This window comes from Herpailurus yagouaroundi, unplaced genomic scaffold (genome assembly GCF_014898765.1).
Source record: "Herpailurus yagouaroundi ecotype Mexico unplaced genomic scaffold, PumYag 142, whole genome shotgun sequence".
Taxonomy (NCBI): Eukaryota; Metazoa; Chordata; class Mammalia; order Carnivora; family Felidae; genus Herpailurus; species Herpailurus yagouaroundi.
The window spans coordinates 50,639,739-50,658,651 of NW_024412397.1; the positions used below are offsets into that span (position 1 = coordinate 50,639,739).

General features: G+C 39.4%; 1 protein-coding gene across 6 annotated transcripts in view; it reads right to left on the minus strand.

Annotated features, from left to right (window-relative positions):
- The window catches only part of GREB1L (GREB1 like retinoic acid receptor coactivator), a 283,415-nt gene that overhangs the window by 70,376 nt on the left and 194,126 nt on the right, over window positions 1-18,913 (minus strand). For all 6 annotated transcript variants that reach the window (XM_040479257.1, XM_040479256.1, XM_040479255.1 and 3 more), the window contains 8 exons: window positions 18,274-18,390; window positions 17,555-17,674; window positions 16,392-16,529; window positions 14,572-14,757; window positions 10,345-10,671; window positions 9,169-9,297; window positions 8,452-8,586; window positions 6,057-6,254 (listed from right to left, as the gene is read on the minus strand). In XM_040479257.1, the coding sequence (XP_040335191.1) occupies window positions 6,057-6,254; window positions 8,452-8,586; window positions 9,169-9,297; window positions 10,345-10,671; window positions 14,572-14,757; window positions 16,392-16,529; window positions 17,555-17,674; window positions 18,274-18,390 (1,350 nt within the window). The remainder of the gene's footprint in view (window positions 1-6,056; window positions 6,255-8,451; window positions 8,587-9,168; window positions 9,298-10,344; window positions 10,672-14,571; window positions 14,758-16,391; window positions 16,530-17,554; window positions 17,675-18,273; window positions 18,391-18,913) is intronic.

An 18,913-nucleotide genomic window follows, 5' to 3' on the forward strand; every position in this document is an offset into this window, starting at 1 on the left:
ATGACTTGAGCCAAAATCAAGAGTTGGAGGCTCAACCTACTGAGCCACCCAGGTGTCTCTGATTTTAAAAATTCTTTTTGTGTGTGTGTGTGTGTCATTCTTTTTTTTTTTATTATATGAAATTTATTGTCAAATTAGTTTCCATACAACACCCAGTGCTCATCCCAAAAGATGCCCTCTTCAATGCCCGTCACCTACCCTCCCCTCCCTCCCACCCCCAATCAATTGTTTATTTATTTTTGAGAGAGAGAGAGAGAGACAGAGCATGGGCAGGGAAGGAACAGAGAGAGAGGGAGACACAGAATCCGAAGCAGGTTCTAGGCTTTGAGCTGTCAGCACAGAGCCCAATGTGGTGCTCAAACTCACAAACTGTGAGATCATGACCTAAGCCGAAGTCAGACACTCTACCAAGTGAGCCACCCAGGCGCCCAATGGATGACTCTCTTAACAACTTGGGCAGCTAACTAGAGGAGGGTGAGCTGGAGGGTTAGGTGGGATTAACAGAGGCTCATTTTGTCTTTGAGAGAGTGGGGGCAGGTTTAAATGGATGAAATGAACCCTAGGAAAGAAAGAAGTTGAAGGTGGCAATAAGTGAAGAGGTAATCAATTGTGTGAAGTCCATGAGAATGAGGAGGGATGCATCTAAAATCAGGCTTAAGTAGAGCTCTTTCACTGATAGGAGGTAAGGGGAAAAGATAGGTGTGTATGCAGTTAGGTTTCTAGATCTGGAAGCAGGAAGTTCTAATTTTTATTATTTTTTTTTAACATTTATTTTTAAGAGACAGAGAAAGATAGAGCATAAGCAGGGTGCGGCAGAGAACAAGGGAGACAGAATCCTAAGTAGGCTCCAGGCTCTGAGCTATCAGCACAGAGCCCAATGAGGGGCTCAAACTCATGAACTGTGAGATCATGACTTGAACCGAAGTTGGCCACCCAGGCACCCCTGGAAGCAGGAAGTTTTTATCCAAAGTTTTCTTCTTTTGGGGTTGGGGAAGGGAGAAGTACATGGCATGGTCATATGCTAAGAGAGAAGGATGAAGACATAAGGGTTGGTGAAACAGAATCTATAATAGTCAGCCCTGTGAAGAATGGGAGAGAGATCCAACTAGAGAACCAAAGTATATGATGATATCAGTTGGAAGTGTTGACTTTTTTCCCCCTATAGTATCTAACATTGTGAATATGTAGGAAGAAATTTTGTGGACTGACACTGGGGATATTGGAATGCTGATTCCAGGATCCAGCAGGAACTGGGATGTGACTTGGGAACAGGCAGTTGAAGAGGACTGGGAAGAAGAGCTTAAGGTACAGAGAAGCTAGGATACTGGATGTATAGACAGTACCTCCAGATGATGGTGGGTTGGGAGGTGGAGCCTGTGAGCCAGGTGCCAACATCTTTTATAAACCAGGGTTGGGCACTGGGCAGCTAACTACTTGGTTGGAAATTGGTTTTAAGAATGTTAGCTTTAGGGGTGCCTAGGTGGCTCAGTCAGTTAAGCATCTGACTTCAGTTCAGGTCATGATCTCATGGCCTGTGGGTTTGAGCCCCACACGGGGCTCTGTGCTGACAGCTCAGAGCCTGGAGCCTGCTTCAGATTCTGTGTCTCCCCCTCTCTCTGCCCCTCTCCAACTTGAGCCTCTTTCTCTCTCTGTCAAAAATAAATAAAACATTTAAAAATTTTTGAAAAAAAAGAATGTTAACTTTAAGGGGGTACCTGGGTGGCTCAGTCAGTTAAGCGTCTGACCTCACCATTTGTGAGTTTGAGTCCCACATCAGGCTCTATGCTGTCAGCAGAGCTTCAGATCCTTTGTCCTTCTCTCTCTGCCCCTCCTCTCTCTGCCCTCTCTCTCCCTCTCAAAAAAACCAAACCAAAACAAACAAACAAACAAACAAACAAAACCTTAAAAAAAATAATGTTAACTTTAGGTACTTGATTCCCTGCTGCCTGTCACTGCCCAATAAATAGTTTTTTAAAATTTTAGGTGACTGACAAGGTGGTATGAAGTTGATGAGACCAAGAATATCTATTTAGAAAGCAAAAATGCCTTCCACTATCTCTTCACTCCCCTTCCTAATCTCTACCCTTTCCTTAAGATCTCCTTGCCCCCATATGGACAGAATAAGCTACTTTACATATCAGAGACAGAAAGGTTTCTCTGTTTCTTTTATAATCAGGCATGTGTTGAGGCGTCAAATTTGTGTCAATTCCCCGAGCATAAAACTTCCTTGCCTGGAAGCTGCCAGATCTGCTCTCATTCACTGCTCTCATTCACTGAGACCACCACAGACACCATTTTAAAAGCAGGGAGGAACAAAATATTTACGATCACTAATATTTCCTGTTGTCATCCCAATCACCTTGAATTGAAAGTGGCTTGCATTTTGATCACACTGATACCCTAGTATTCCAAGTTATAGAATTTGGGATCTCCTTAGAATTAAAAGAATTATGCTCCCACATCAAAAAATTTTTAAATGACATTATGACAGAAGTATTTCCTATAGTCTAAAAATTCCTTATGCTGCTTCTCCATTGATCATTCCAGCAGTTACAATGCATTTTGGTCAAACTTAAAAATGTTTAACCCCATTAATTTCTTTTTTTACCTTCCAATTCTTTCCATGTTTTCTTTCTTTTTCTTTTTTCCTATCTGCCTCCCTTCCATAATTAGAATGTGAGTTGAGGTATCACATGCTTTGCTTTAGAGCTGAGTCTGCAACGATGTGATGGTTTCTATTTTCACCTTTTTCTTTCACCCACACAAGGACTGCCAAGGATGTGGCCTTTCTGCATGCCCTGGCTGCTTCTCCCTGCCTGATGCTTTTCCTGGCCGACTAGCTGCTGAAATGCTTCCTTTAGGGAAAGGCAAATAGAACCAGAAAACGGAGCACTTGGACACTGTTTTCCCCTCTGTCTATCCCTCCCCTCTCTCCCTCCAGCCCTTCATTCAAACATTAGTTGGGCAGCTACTTGCACCTGGCTGGAGAGAGGCACAAGTGAGGCACAGGCCTGCAGAAATGAAAAAGCAGTTCTTGTCCCCAAGGCACTGCCCTCTGTGACCTTAGGCAAATGAAGCTCTTCTTGACTCATATGGTGAAACATGAGGAAACTGAACAAGATGATTTCTTGAGAATCCTTTCTGTTTTCATAGCTCTGATGTTTGAGTTGTTTTAATGGATAATAGTTGTTTTAGTAGTGCTTACTACTCTGCTGTGGACAATTTCTCTTTATACCTTAAATGTGCTTGCTCTCGTACAATCAGTTGTTATATGTTCCAAGAATATGAAGGTATTTAAATAGTAAAGAACATAAATGCTGGTGCCATCATGATATGGAATACTACATATTCATTAACAATGATGTTTACAAAAGCTTTTAATGATACAGAAAAATGTCATACTAAAATGTAAGGTGAAAAAAACAGACAGAGGTAGAGAAGAAAGCCTGAAACACTAGGTATTAAGTCATTTGTTAACACCCAGATTGTAATACTAGTTATCCTTGAATAGTGGGATTATAAATGTTTAAAATTTCCTACTTTGATTCTTCTATTTTTAAAAAATAAAGAATGCAACTATTTTTTATAATAAAATGAACAAAGTTATTTTTAAATATATAGAAGTGATTGCTTTTGCAGCATAAAATTAAGTATGTATTCCAAAGCCAGATATGAATAATTTTAAAAATATGCTTTGCTTTGAATTTTCCACATTTGTCCATAACATTGGTTTTTCCAGATTCCAAGCTTATGTAATTGGTCAAATTCTGGTACCTTGCTGAGGTGTTATAGTCTTGAAATTCTCACTTTAAAAATCTGAGGACACTGAGAAGGGAAAAGGAAGGACCTACACAATTTCATCTCAAAAATGCAAGGTTTTATTTAGGGTCTTACATTTATTAAGAAAGGTGAAAATACAGGTCACCAAGAGGCTATTTTAGGAAAAGCCTCTGCAGAGAGCACAATTGCTGACCATGGGTGATTTCACCACTTGAAACAGGTGCTATGATGTGTTTGCTCAAGCATGATTTCAGATATCAGATCACAAACTCAGGAAGGCCACAAAGCCCAACTGGTACAAATAAAAGACATATAAGAGAAGGCATTCCCTCCATGGTAAGGAAGTGAAAAATCCATGAAAAAAAAAATCTGGTGACTGCTTGCTATGACTATAACCCATCCATTTCCCACAATAGGAGCAGAAAGTAGTGCAGAAACAGCGAGTAGCTGAGGGGGCCTAGAACTCACTCTGGTTTCTGGCAGAAGTGTAAGAGAAGGCGTTTGACCTTCTCTGGCTAATCACCTATAAGTCAATATTTCCAACAGGTCATTTTGTAACTTGTCATTCAGAATTTTAGAGGCTGCAAAAACTATCACACTGTTGACCAGGCACTTGGGCCTCCAGAAGGCATGGAAAGTCACATGTAGAGTGTCAGTCACATGTAAAGAGGGGAAAATCTATTGTCATTCAGCTCGTTTAGCCCATGGAACTAACACTGAAAGATTTCTTATAGAGTGTGTTACTCAAAGAGTGGTCCTCCCACCAACAGCACTGGCATCCCCTGGGAGCACATTAGAAATGTTGAATCTGAAATAAGTCCGTCAGAGAAAGACAAATACCATACAGTCATACTTACATGTGGTATCTAAAAAACAAAACAAATAAGCAAACAAAAAACAACAACAAAAAGAAGCTCATAGATACTGAGAGGAAATCGGTGGTTGCTGGATGGGGTAGTGGGGAACAGGTGAAAGTTGTCAAAAGGTACAAACTTCCAGCTGTAAAATAGATAAATCCCAGGCATGTAATGCACAGCATGGTGACTATAGTTAATAATACTATATTGCATGTTTTAAAGTTGCTAAGAGAGTAAATTTTAAAAGTCCTCCTCCCAATGAAAGAAAAAGAACAAATTTCTGCAAGGATGTATGGTAACAGATGTTAACTAGACTTACTGTGGTGATCATTTCACAATATATACAATTATCGAATCATTATGTTGTACACCTGAAACTAATACAAAGTTATATGTCAACTATACCTCAGTTGAAAAAAAAGAAATGAGCCCATCCAGAACCACTAAGAGGAATCTGCATTTTAATAAGATCCCCAGGTGATCTATATGAATACTAAAGTTTAAAGAGCACTGTATCATAGGCGTGAAACATAATAAACTACATTTTAATTTCCTGAATTTTTCTTCTTCTTACTTTTTTTCAACTATATTGAAAATCAAATTTTATTACTATGGCTAAAGATTCATCCTCCAGGTAAAATCTGCATGTGTATGTGTGTATGTATGTATGTGTTTCTCTCAGCTAAGGTACTCAGAAGCTTATAAAGATGACATTCATAATTTCTTTTTCAAACCTAGCTTACAAAGGCAAGCATTTTTTAGCTGCCCCAGTTTTCTGAATTATTTATTGCATCTTCTAATTCTAGGCAAATTTTATATTTGGAAGGGATACTATTTACCACAGACTTCTAAAATCTTTCCTTCCTCTTTTTTCCATTTTCTGAGAAAAATATTTTTTCTTCCCTACTCATTCTCTTAAAGTCATTAGAAGAAATTCTAACTTTGTAGTTGTTTAAGGAGGTGTTATCATTGTTGACATGGGGGAATGGTGATCTGGTTTCCAGTTTGAAAATGTGCTGGAAGTGTGCTAAATATCTAAGAAGCCACCCATCTATGCCACAGAACGGGTTCAGGTGGCATAGACCCCAGTGCCCCATGCAGGGTTATCCTTTGAGAAAATTTCTCTTCATAAATGAACGACCAGTTTCTAGTCCACCAATTACATCATGGACTTAACAGTATCAGGCAAACATGCACATCAATTTACCCTTGACCTAGGAGGGAAAAGGGTCAGAGTACTTTTGAGGTAAAACTTGCAGATAAATTTAAAATAATGTTTAAAGTGCTCTTATCATTTGTATTACTGTAAAAAAAAAAGGATGGAATTGTTCTATAAACATTTGGATTAAGCAAAAGCAAGAGGCAGAGGGAATCTAAGTGTGGATCTTCATAGGGTGTTCTTTGAAAGTTCAATCTCACCTGATTGTCGAATCCGTTGAAGAGTTTGCTGGACCAGAACCTCCGATCTTGGGACAATGATGATGAAGTCCACTTTGCTGAAGTGGCCGAGGTCCAGGCTCTGGCTGCCGCTGTCTGCTATAGCACACACCTGGGATAAGAGTTTTCTGGCAACCGTTAGCTGTGGTTGATAAATTTGGAAGGTTTCAATATCTAAATCTAAAATAAAAAAGTCATAAGAACAAGATTAATTCACTTCTGTTGATGGCCACTATGAATCCATACAGGGGACACACAACACACATACATGGTAAAGTAATGCTCTCTACCAAGCATTCTCACTGTCTAGTCTCACTCTCTGTTGAGTTTTAATAGATTTGCTTATTTTCCCTGAAAACCTGGCTGAAAGGATGTGTCCAAGAGTGAATGTGGTAACTGTACAAATGTATTCTTTTAAAATCAACTGATTGTCTCACAAATCACTACTCAACACCCCTCCCCCACCCAGAAATGTAGGGACAGACTACACTCTCTCAGCGAGAGCCGGGACTCTTCTCTGGAGCGGAGAAGCAAGAGTTTCCAGTTTTCTTGCGCACTATCAGCAAGGTCAGGTGCCCAAGCCCAGACCTCGTTCAGGGAAGGAGGTGATGCTGTAACCATAATAATGCTGAGTTCCTTTGAACTTTTCTGGATGGCACCACAGTACACATTTCCTCTCCAAGTCAGTTGCAACATGATTTGAAATTCTCCTCCCTGGGGAATGCATGACACAGGTCAAGAGATACTACCTTCACCTCTCTTCCCACTTGACTTGCCAGTGTTTGTGACCTGGCAATTGTAGGTGGTTGTGGTGAACTTCAATGCTGACGCCTGTACTATCTGAAGAGACCTGACTCATGACATGGCCAGCTGGCCACTCAAGAGGTGACGTATTAGAAAAACATTGCCCAAACACTCTAAACATGCCAGTAGCTTTTTATTACAAGTTACAACCAAGCAATCTCATACGTGCATGCATGCACAAACAATGAACTCAAGCAGGCAACATTTAATACTTCTTTACGAGGCTGCTTTTTATTGGGAACACATGTGGAAGTCTCACTGAAACACACAAGGGCCCAATTAACCTGCACTAATTAATGTTTTCTCAAACCAAACTACAGTGCAGCCAAGGCAAAGACAGTAGTCACAGTACCCTAGCCACATGGAACCCTGAGAGTGAGTGGAGATTTATACAGGTGGCTGAGAGAACCCACTAGAAAAGCCCAAAGCTGCAAACTTACAATAACAGTATGGTTTTTGACCCACAAAGATTACCAATCAAAATAAATCTGTCTTTTGACAAGCTATTATTTCTTTCATGTCATAGGTTAAATAGATGGGGACTAGCACAGATGATAGCATAACTTTGTAGAATTCAACCTAGTAAATTTTGAAGTTTGAGGAAATCTAAAAATATCTTTAAGCAATGTTTCTTAAGCAGGGAATTGAGGATATGAACATGGAAATCTGTTAAGTACTTTAAGAGCTTTTAAATTCTAACTTTGTTAATAATTCAAAAACTATGAACATATTTTAGATCATCTTGGTGATCATTTTCTTACCAAATAACACGCAGAAGTAAGTAACTTTTATTGTGTGTGTTTGAATTTGTTTGTGTGACTGAGCCGATGCCAAGCCATGCTGCTTTTATTGCTGAGGCAATCCTAATATATAAATTATACATTCCTATCAAGTGAAGGCCAGAAGGCTGTCAGCAGCAGCTCTATGGTTCTGTTTCACGTCTACCCTTTGTCCTATCTTTTTTATCTCGGTTCTCTCCTATGTTGTCCTTGTCAAATAGGGAATTGGGAAAGGAATCTGAACATAAAGGAATCCAATTGAATGATGGAGCTCCTCAGTCCTGGTCCCACCATCCTCTCTTATGTCCTGGAGGCTTGCAGGGAAGATGGTGTGTTGGTATTGCTGAGCTATCTGCCAGGAACGCCTTGCAATCACTGAAATTATGTGTGTTTTACGTGTCAGAGAGTAAATGAAGGGGGTGGAGAGCCAGGAGTCCTGCACGGACTGCATTCCACACTCAAGCAGTTCTTTGTAAGCCTCAGATAACACTGAAAGCTCTCTGGGCATAGCTGGTGGAGCTAAGGAAAGTACCCCATGGACCCCAGAATTTTTCGAGGGAAAAAAAGAGAGAGTCTGCTTATAATAAAGTCTTTGATTTTAATTCTAGAAGACATTTACTAAGGACAAGGTGCTTGATCCAGGCCCCATAGTAAGACATTTTTAATTTGGACCCTATTTATCATGTAGACAATGAGGAAAAGCCTGTTATAGTCTGTGACTCTAAGACAAGACCTCAAAAATCCTCAGAATGACTTAGCTTCTATTTCCTCCTTTTGGTCTGAGGTGACGTTACCCAGGTTTTGCGTGGGAATCATAGCGGCAGCCTCCTGAGCTGACACACATTCGTGAAGGTCTCCGTTGAAGGGCGTAACCACACTCTCTCCTCTTCTTTGTTGCATTTTGTCTAGAAGCTTGTCCAGGTCATCGCCTATTACACAATAAAGTGGAGATAAGAAGATTACAAGGATGATACATTTCTATCAATCTCCAAATTGGGCACCTAAGCTGGGTTCTCATCAAGATTTGTCAGTCAGCCAGCTTTTCCTGTCTGGGTTTACTCAGCCAGCTTTTTATGTCTGAGTTTACACTTGGCCATGCCTGTAGAGTATCTCTATAGCCAGAGCTACTCTCATTTGTATTGTGCTTACAATTTGTATGCTTTCACATGGCATATCTCTCTTGACCTCCATAATACTCAAAGCGGGCAGGATGGGATCATTCTATCTCCATTTGGCATATTAGAAAACAGATCTGGGGAGGCAGAATCTCTCCCAAGGTCACATCACTAAATAGTGGCTGAGCGGAGGCCCTCCATATTAGTGCCTGCATGCCTTCCTCTGGACCCCTTGTTGTGTCAGTAACAAAATACTGAGGATAAACCATTCCGAATGAGGGAAGGTCGGCTGGCAAGTTCAAGCTCCACGCTCATCTCCTTGACAGGCTAAGATTTAAATTCAGAAAATCACATAGTTAGGGGCTGTCAGTGTTGCTGAATCCTACAACCACTCACCTAATGATGTGGTTTTGAAATGCGATGCCAGGAAACTGACCTTTCCTGTGATGAGCTCATAACTAATTTCTTTCAAAAACTCACTTGTGGTGAGCATACTCTCTGCCAGAGCTCTGGACTGATGCTGACCTGCAGAACAGAGGGAGAGGAGGTGATGCATCCATGAACAAATACTCACTAAAATATGATTTATAATAGCAAAAATTGGAAACAACTGAAGTAAGTAACTACAGAGACTTGGTTAAGGAAATTAGGGCACATAGAAAGATGGACAATTACTCAGCATTTAAAATGACAATTTTAAACAGAAAATGTTTATAATAAAATGTTAGATGATCAAGGGCAAAAATGATATACCTTATGTTTGTAACATAAGTGAAAACATACTGTACATGTGTTTAAAGACTAGGGGAGAATGTGAAAAACCTTTAAGAACTGTGTTTGCATGGCTATTATGAATATCTGTATTAAAAATGTAAGTTTAAGACGTTTAATTGTTTTCTCAAATGAAAATTAAAAAAAAATAATGTATTATACTTTCTGAAAGAGATTTATGTCATATGTCATAGAGAGATGGGCAGGCAGGTTTTGCCAAAGTGAGGGCGCTTGGCCTCTTTAGTAGGAATAGGTGAGAGCCTTTCACTAGAGAGAAAAAAAGCAAATTTAATTCAGATGGCTGGCTACTCACGATGGTGCCTGACAGAAAATTGCACAAAGAACAAAAACACATTTTGTAATGTACCAACCTCCTGAACCTTTTCTTTAGAGTCAATGTTACAGCATAAGTATCCTCTTTAGTGAGGAGGTGAATATATGAGCTAAGTTCCTGCCAAATTTGATTAACTGGCTTAGGCCACCTGTGGCAATGGCTTTATCACATGCTAGAGTGGTAACATTTCCAAAACCTTTTAAGAACAGAAGTTACTTGAGACAAGGGTATCTATTACTAGGGTATGCTTTGAAATAATGTTCTCACAACCAGCTGACAGGGACACCAGTCAAACTAAGGGCTACAAAAATCTGATCTGAGGAGAAAAACAAAAGTTAAAATTAGGAGGAAGAACTCAAGTTGGAGCAATTAGAGATTAATTACATGGATGCTTGAACACCCAATAAATGGACAGATGATTGAATGAATAGATGAAAAAAAAAAAACCCTAAAAAAACATGACTCACCTAGTACTACCACACAAAATTCATTTCCTCTGATTTTCGATGCACAAATTGCCACGACATAATCTGGTAGTCTTTGATAGTGTCTCATTTCACTGAGAGTCCTCAACGTCTCTGAAATGCCCTCTGCCAAAGAGTTCTGGGTCACAATCACATGAACCAAGTCTTGAGATACGCTGGCAATTAGTCTAGCCAGCCAGGGGAGCTGTCCTGGAGACACAGGTGCACACTGAGCACCCATCTGCAGGGCTCTCTCTCTCAGAGTAAATTCTTGCATAGCTTTCAGCATGATTTGCTCAAATTCTTCCCTGAGAGGTATCTGATCAGGACCTAAATTGAAGAGAATTACAGCTAGAATTTTAAAAATATCACAGCTAGAAAGGAGAGAAACACACACATATGTCCATGTACGGCCCTTCCACCATACTCCAACTGGGCAAATGGGCTCTTTTTCCTGTTGGGGCCGCAAGTACGGACCCCAACTAACCATTTTCCATTGTGAAATTACCTTCTCTCTGCCTCAATATTAAAAAAAGATGCAGACTTCTGTTTTCCTTTATGCTATTCATGATATTTTTAAAAGAGGATATACTGAGAGAGAGTATCAATTCCTTAGGGGGTTGTCCCTGAAGGTGGTATATTCGTTGACCTGTTAAACGTGGTGTTACAGACATGGTTAATGACTCAGGAGGGAAGAAGCTAAACTTTAGGTTTCACCCATTTCTCAATTTATTTATAGCTACTTTGAAAAACAGTTTAATGTATTGCATCTGTATCTATTCTAAGGAATACTGTCCTTAGGAAAATTAAGTTTAAGTGTTTTTTATTTTAGCTTATATTTAAGCAGCCACACAATTCCCCTAGATAGAGAATGTCACTGTCATATAGCTGTTCCCCCTGCATTCTGGATTGTTAAGAATGGTGTTTGGCCCTTTCCTCCAGCTGTGGTTATGATAGGCTAAATTTGTGTGGGTGACTGGCAGTCCCTGGAATGAGGGGTGTTTTGTTTCTCTGCTTCTCTTTAAAACTCAGCCAGTCTGTAGGACAAAGCAAGCAAGTCAATGTTTGGCATCCAAGTGACTCAGATGAATTCCTATGCTCACTACCTCTCTTCAGTGATTTCTTTTGCTCTGCAGACCTGAGATTTGAAAGTCAGGCTCCAGTAGACAGATAGATACAGATCCTTCAGTGTCTGTGACCCGAGATCAAGCAATAGCCTCAGAATCCAGTATTAAAATCCCCTTGGGAAAGAATACAGGTTTAAGGGACTGCACTTCTATATGAGAAGAGGCACCTTGAATGAGTCAGAAATCTCTCCTTCCACTAATAGGGATTTAAGTTGCCTCCCAGGCCAACACCCATGTTCTCTGGGAAAGTAAGAAAATGAAGGTTTAGTAATATTTTAAGGATATGGAAAATTAAATCCTCACAGAGTTTTTTTAATGCTGTCCATGGAAAGAGGGCAAGAACACTGCAATGCATACATTATGTTAATGTTTCTTATGCCCTCCCCAATTGCTTGCTATAGGGAGGTGGATGCCATCTTATCACCTGGGAACCACCAAAGCTTCTATCTTCATTTTGCTTTATCAAATTAGCATCATGATTAGTGGTCATTAGGTACATAGTAGGTGGTGAGCTCAAAGCGTATAGATTTGTATCAACTATGCAAATGCACAGTACAAATGAGATGAAGGGAAGGTGGCTGTCTATTTAAAGCTTTCTTCCATCAGAATAAATGACAGCCCAAAAGCAAGTGGTTCTGTCTGCCATTCCCTACTGCCTCTTACAGACAGACAAACCTGAAGGCTCAGAGGCCTGGTTCATAGGTGTGTCCATAAGATCCACTCCAAACCGTGATTGAGTAACATGTTCTATGAAGCAGTATAATTAATTTCAAATATAAAGGCATTCTGGGAAAATAAAATTATCAAACATGTTCATAGCATTCTCTACTGCCTTAAAATTCACTTTTACAGAGTTTCGAAGGAACTACTGTTAGGAATTGAGAAGTGGAGAAAAATGTACCAAAGTTTAAATGAGGTAAAAGAGCAAAATGCCTTGCTTCCAATCACCTCCCATCATTTCCTCATCCTCAGCCTTTATGGCCAAATTGCAGGAGCCTTTTCTCCACTTCCCACAAGCTTGATAATAGTAATTTTTTCCCATCAACTGCTGGTCTCCAGCAACTCAGCCTAAGCATCAGTTCTGATGGCTTTTTTTTTTTTTTGATGGCTTTTCAGATAGAGCTACCTTAAGAAAAGACAAGGTTCCAACAGACTCAGAGCCTTCCAATAATCACTGGATTTGCTGATTTCATTATCTACTTCAAAAGGTTTTCAGACTGTGAAATAACAGATGGATTTTTTTTTTTTTGAAGCGACTCTAGTGGAAAGACCTGTTCATTTTGCAGAATCTTGCTTTTCTCTTCTCTGTTACACCCGCGTAGCTGAGCCATCAAAGTATTAGACCTGTTCTTCTAAAAGTTTGGGTTAAAAAAAAAAAGTCTATCTATAATCTACAGTATATATGAAAATGTTCTTGCTGCCTTCTTCAAAACCTTGAAGGCAAAACAAACAAACAAAAACCAAAGGGAGTTTTTGAGAAGAAGAAGGGAGTTGTTGAGAATAGGTATCCTAACATGCAAAATTTAGATTAAAAAAAAAAAAGAAATAGCCAGTAATGTTGCACATTGAGAGATATATTAATTGGCTGACAGTAAAACTCCAGAAAGAACTGATCTTGCAAGGCAGACAAGAGTTCTGATTGAATGGAGATTTTTCTTTTCCTTTTTTTTTTAAGACAAGAGCTTTTATAGTAATTTGAGGGAAGCCATTTTGTCTTGACCATTTAGTTCATTTAATTAACTTGGACTTTGATAAATTGTTATTAAGATTGAAAAAAATGCTGTGCTGACTGGCTTGGCCTGCCAATAGAATTACTCTATGCAGGCTTGTTTTACTAATTCTGGATGCATTTGGAGGTCGCTCTTAGATCTTAGAACATAGCTAAAAGTCAGTGTATGTAGCAATTAAAATTATGACATCAAATGAGCTGCAGACAGAGGTGGTTTTTATAATTTTATTACCCACTAATCAACATGACTAACAAGTCCTATGTTTACCATCAAAGTGATATCTGAAGCCTTCCACGTTTCAAAAGCCCATGTCAAAGCAGGCCTTCACTGTCAGGGTACCAACACTTACAGCCACAGGTGCTAGCTGATGCTCTAAAGACTGAATCCGGTTGGCTGAAGCTTTTGTTTTGTTTTTAGCATTGGTTAGCCCAGTATTTTTATTATTTAACACATATATTTTCAAACATTAAAATAATTCCTAAGAATGCAGATGGAAAATTTCTTCTATGTAATATTACATCTTGAACATTTTCCTAAGTAAATCAGTGGCTTGAAGTCCTGAGTGTATAATTAGGCTGCATATTAGATGACCTGCTGCAGTTTGCAAAATAAAGGACATTGCAATGTAAATGCTGCTGAGCCAGGACAGTATTGTCAGGACACCTGCACACACCCACTGTGGGCCTCTGGAGGATATACCAAAGAGAGGAAGTGAAGGGTTCATGACCTATGTATCTCCTTTACCCTACAACCTACAGAGCCTTCCAGGGAGGTCCACAGTTACTGCCTCAATGAAGGAAAACACGATGGGACTACATCAAAGGGGTGTAGCTGCAGAAGAAAAAAAAATGGATGTAGGGACAGTGGATAAACAAGATAAAAAGGCTAAGTGGAAAACTGTAAAATAATTGTCTAAGACAATGGCTACATTTTCAGTCCAGATGATAGGTGCATTTTTGGAAAGGTGGCTTGGACAGACTCCCCAAGGGAGGAGGGTAACCATGGCCATAGCCCTTTGAGGTTCTGCCTATACTAACTACTCTGGAGACCTTAGGACCATCATGAAACTGGACACTAGGTGGAGCAATTTATCTCTTCTAGGACACAAGCAAAGCCAGAGGGTAGGGAGGTTAGGCAAGAGAGAAGTGGGGAAAAAAACAGGCAAGTGGCCGAAAGGAGAAGAAAAGAAACGGGAGAAGAAAGGGAACAGTCATAGAGAGTGGGGCTGAAGGAAAAGAATGTTACAAATGAAAGGGAAAGTAAGAGATGGACAAATAGACGAGTATGAGAAAGTAGGGAAAGAAAGGGAAAAAAACCATGTTGTGAAAAGAATAAAAATCGTCACCATCAAATAATTATTAAAAATTGCTTACCCAGTCGCACAAGATACTGTATCGTCAGAAGAATCATGTTTTCCACACTCAGGAGCTGGCTGCCAGTCAACCCTAAATGTTCCAAATCTTTGTTTTCCAACTGTGGAATCTTGTAGCAATTCACCAGCAGAGGACTCACAACAATGTCACCAACATTTCCATAGAAATAGGGTAAAGTGCCATAGCCTGCCCCAATAGAAGCAGGTCAATAAAGTTCAACATTTCTTTTTGAGGTCCAACCAGGTATACTTGCTCAACTAGGATTAAAGATGCTTAACAAAGTTTCCTGCCCTCTTAGGTGACTACCAAACAAATCACTCAAATATCCTAGGGAATTCACTCAGATGCTTCTCACTTATATTAAATCAGATGAACAGGAAGCAAAAGACTCAGATTATATTATCTCTGTTTCCCACAGAAAGGACATGTTAATATTATATCTGCCACAGAGAATTGATGAGAATTTGCAAAACATCTCTGTATCCTTTTGTAAAACTGCAATGATAAAATATTTCCCAATAAAATTCTTGATCAAGTTTCTTTCCACATAAGACGACAGAACACAAACTACAATAACATGTTTCATTTCCTGAGGTTTTCTTAAACATTTTAAAAAGCTAAACTCATTGATCACCAGCAATATTCTTCTAGTCACTGGTACTTGCAGGTTCCTACTCTTTGTGCTATCTTAGTTATTTTTATGTTCCCTTCTTAAATGTCCATAAACAGCCTCAAATTATCTTAGAAGTAGATAGGACAAAAATATGTTGAAATGTACCCTATTTTGGTGGTGTGGTAAAGAGCGTAGTCCCTCTGTGAGACCTTCTAAAAGGCAGACACCAAATGGTCCCATGTTCCAAATATCTTTCCAAGACTTAGCTGCATTATGCATGCCACTCAGGTGTTCAATAAGAACTTCCTGACCATATGGAATTTAAACAACTGGGGTTCTCCCAGTGCCTATAGGCCCAAGAGCAGTGGATAGGGCAGCCTGATAAAGGACAGGGCTTGAAGCAAAACCATCCATGTCAGTAGGCTCCAGTCAACCAAAAGAAGCAGATAACACCTCACATAGACATACCCTAAAGATCCAGTGGAGCTTATACACCCTATCTGTTCAGTTCCAAAGGTAAAGCAGGTAGTCTCCTTCTGATCTAGGATAGCACCCAAATGAGGTGACTCTTGATGTGAGTCTGAAAAGCACTAAGTTAGTCCTGGAATCTAGAGACCTCTAAATGTCTGCACCTCTACTTATAGACATCTTGGAAACACTCAGACTCTATAAACATACTAATTCACAGATGCTTCTCCATGGTTCAGATATGCAACTCTGGGACTTCTTTGTTCTCCTGAATGGGGCCTGTTAGCTGGTTCAGCTTGTTTTTTCATTTCTCTGTGGTTTGGCTCCCTTTTCCCCACCTTGTCCACTCTTGCCAACCCTTCAGGAACTAACTGAAACATCACCTCTGAGAAGTCTTTTCAGACTCCCTCCAGGCAAAGTTAAGCTCTCTCTCCTCTGAGTTCTTGTAGTTCTTGGTTGTGAACCTGTACTAGCTCAAGTATCACAATGTTGTACTTATTTAAATGATAGACTCCCTACCTAACAGTATTCCCTGCAGGCAAATAGACTGCCTTATTTCCAACTTCTAGTCACATGTTTAATATAGCATGAGAGAGCTGGCCAATAAAAGCTGAAAGAATTAATAAATGGATAAGTGAATACATGCATGAACAAATATGGATAAATATATGAAGAATGAAATGAAGAAACAGTACTAGATGCCAGCAGACACAGGCAATTTGGAATTCTTTCCCCTTACCTATCAGAATTACTGGTCTAACTCCTGAGTTAGTCAGCAGGTTTTCAGGAACAATTACAGTTTCCCCTGCAGGAATGGGTCGAGGTTGTAAAATTCCAGTTAATGGGGTCTGTGGAACTGGGGCAGATAAAAGGGACTCTGGAAAAAAAGTTGTTTGACAAGAAGGATTAGACATGAAAGCTAAGTGAAATACAACTGAAATCAACAGTCTTAATACTTTTAATATAGGAGTTTTAGAAGTCTAATCGTCCATTTTTCTTTAATTAAAGTAATTCATGGTTTATTATATAAAATTAGAAGTGACAAAAACAAAAGGAAAAAAATCAACCATAAATCATATCATCTGGAGATAACTACTATTTAGCATTTTCATAGTTTTTCCTAGTTGTTTTTCCACATGCAATCTTTTGGATTCTGTTTCATAGTTAACTCCCCACCTCCACTCCAATTATCGTGGCTTATCTGTTCATTATAGAGAATTGGAAAATTCCAAAAACAGTGAAGAAGGTCAAACTCATCACTAATCAGTACTATCTAGAGTCAAACACAGTAACATATGGGCATAATTCTTTGTATATATAGAATCTCTATGTAGTCTTTAAAACTAAACAAATTTTTGAAGAATCCCATCCATGTCTTAGAATTGGCATGTTTACATTTGTCTGTGCTTAATACAGCAAGGTAGACTAGTGTTTGGACATTTGACAGTAGGTACCCAATGGCTATGGCTTGGTTATTATAAAGGAGAACAAGTTGGGTTTTTTTGGGGGGTGGGGGTGGTTTCTAGACCAGAAATAATAGGTGCAGGTCACATAAGGAACCAGAGCTCAGGAGAACATATCTAATAGCACAACCGGCAAAACAAGTCCATTTGTGACCTGTGCTGGTGGGCTACTAGCATCATGCCGCATGTAAAGAATGGCTTATTGATACCGTGGGCCAAAACAAAGCCAGATGCTAACTTAAGATCCATTGTGATGACACATGTACTTTTAGGGAAGACAGATGTGATGGGGACAAAATATCAGCTACTATTAATTTCCTTACATAATACAGGACATAATGATTAAGGAAATTTATCTCCAATGGTTCAGGGAAAGAATAGAAGACACCTCTGCTAATTAAAAAAACAAACAAACAAAAAAACTTAAAATCCATCTTACCACTTCTTGAAAGAGGGCGAGTTGTAGGAACAGGTACAACTAAACCAGGTTGGGGGACAGGTGATCCAGGATACCATCCCCGGTGTCGTTTCTTTGGTGGCCCAGAAATAAACATGGTAGCTGAAGGCAAAAAGAAAGATGAGCCTTGTCCTTACTAGTGGAAGAAATAAGAGAATTCAGAGTAACATGGGGCCTTTAATTTGATTATACTCAGAAAGTCTAAGCCACTCTTCTATAGGTAAAGATAAAATTAGAAAAAGTCACCCTAACAATACCACCTCACATTTGTATGCTGTTTTACAATTTACAGTTTTACCCAGATTATTTCATTTAATTCTGCCAACAACCCTGTGAAGTTGTAGGATAAGTATATTTTTATACCAATTTTGTAGGTGGTTAAAGGAAGGCTCAGATTTGCCCAGAGTCACACTATAGAGAAGAACCTTGAACTCTGTATCTTGGTCAGCAAGGCTCATGGTTTTTCAAGACATTTCCTTTTACATCTGTTTCAACACTATTTTCTAGTGAGGCTCATCCTTGTAAATCACCAAGATATTTAATCATCATTGTTCACACCAATCATAAACCTTCAAAACTCTGGATGAGAAGCTAAGGAAAAACTGGGAGTGTACGGTCAGATAATTCATCACTCCAAACTCCATAGCACTTCTTCCATAATTTAGGTGCATTCTTTCAAAACTCTAAGATGGGTATTGTACCTTGGTCTCCTGATGCATAGCTAGGTCTTGGTGATAATGAGTAATTTCCTGGGCGGGCTGGAGTAGAGCTGGAGGCACTGCTCTTCCCTCCATGGCTACTGTTTCCATTAGCAGCATCTGTACCACATGAGAGGAAGACTCAGAACAGAGGCTGAGCAGAACACTGCATTCTGTGACACTGAATTTTTCCACATGCAATCCTGATAAACTGCACACTGCAGGATTCAAAGACATCTCACGGACTGGACAGTACAGTTGTGTAAAACTGACTACAACCATAAGACTGGTACCTTCTTCAAAACGAAATGTCACCTAAAAATAATTTTCTGGGATCCTAAGAGATCTTTTACAATCATTTTCAGTGAAGCCTTTGGAGATGGTGGGTGGAAGAAAGAGAAAGTTGTTTTGTTTTGTTTTTATTTTATATCTTGGGAATTTTCTTTTTTTTTTTTTTAATTTATATATGAAATTTATTGTCAAATTGGTTTCCATACAACACCCAGTGCTCATCCCAAAAGGTGCCCTCCTCAATACCCATCACCCACCCTCTCCTCCCTCCCACCCCCCATCAACCCTTAGTTTGTTCTCAGTTCTCAACAGTCTCTTATGCTTTGGCTCTCTACCACTCTAACCTCTTTTT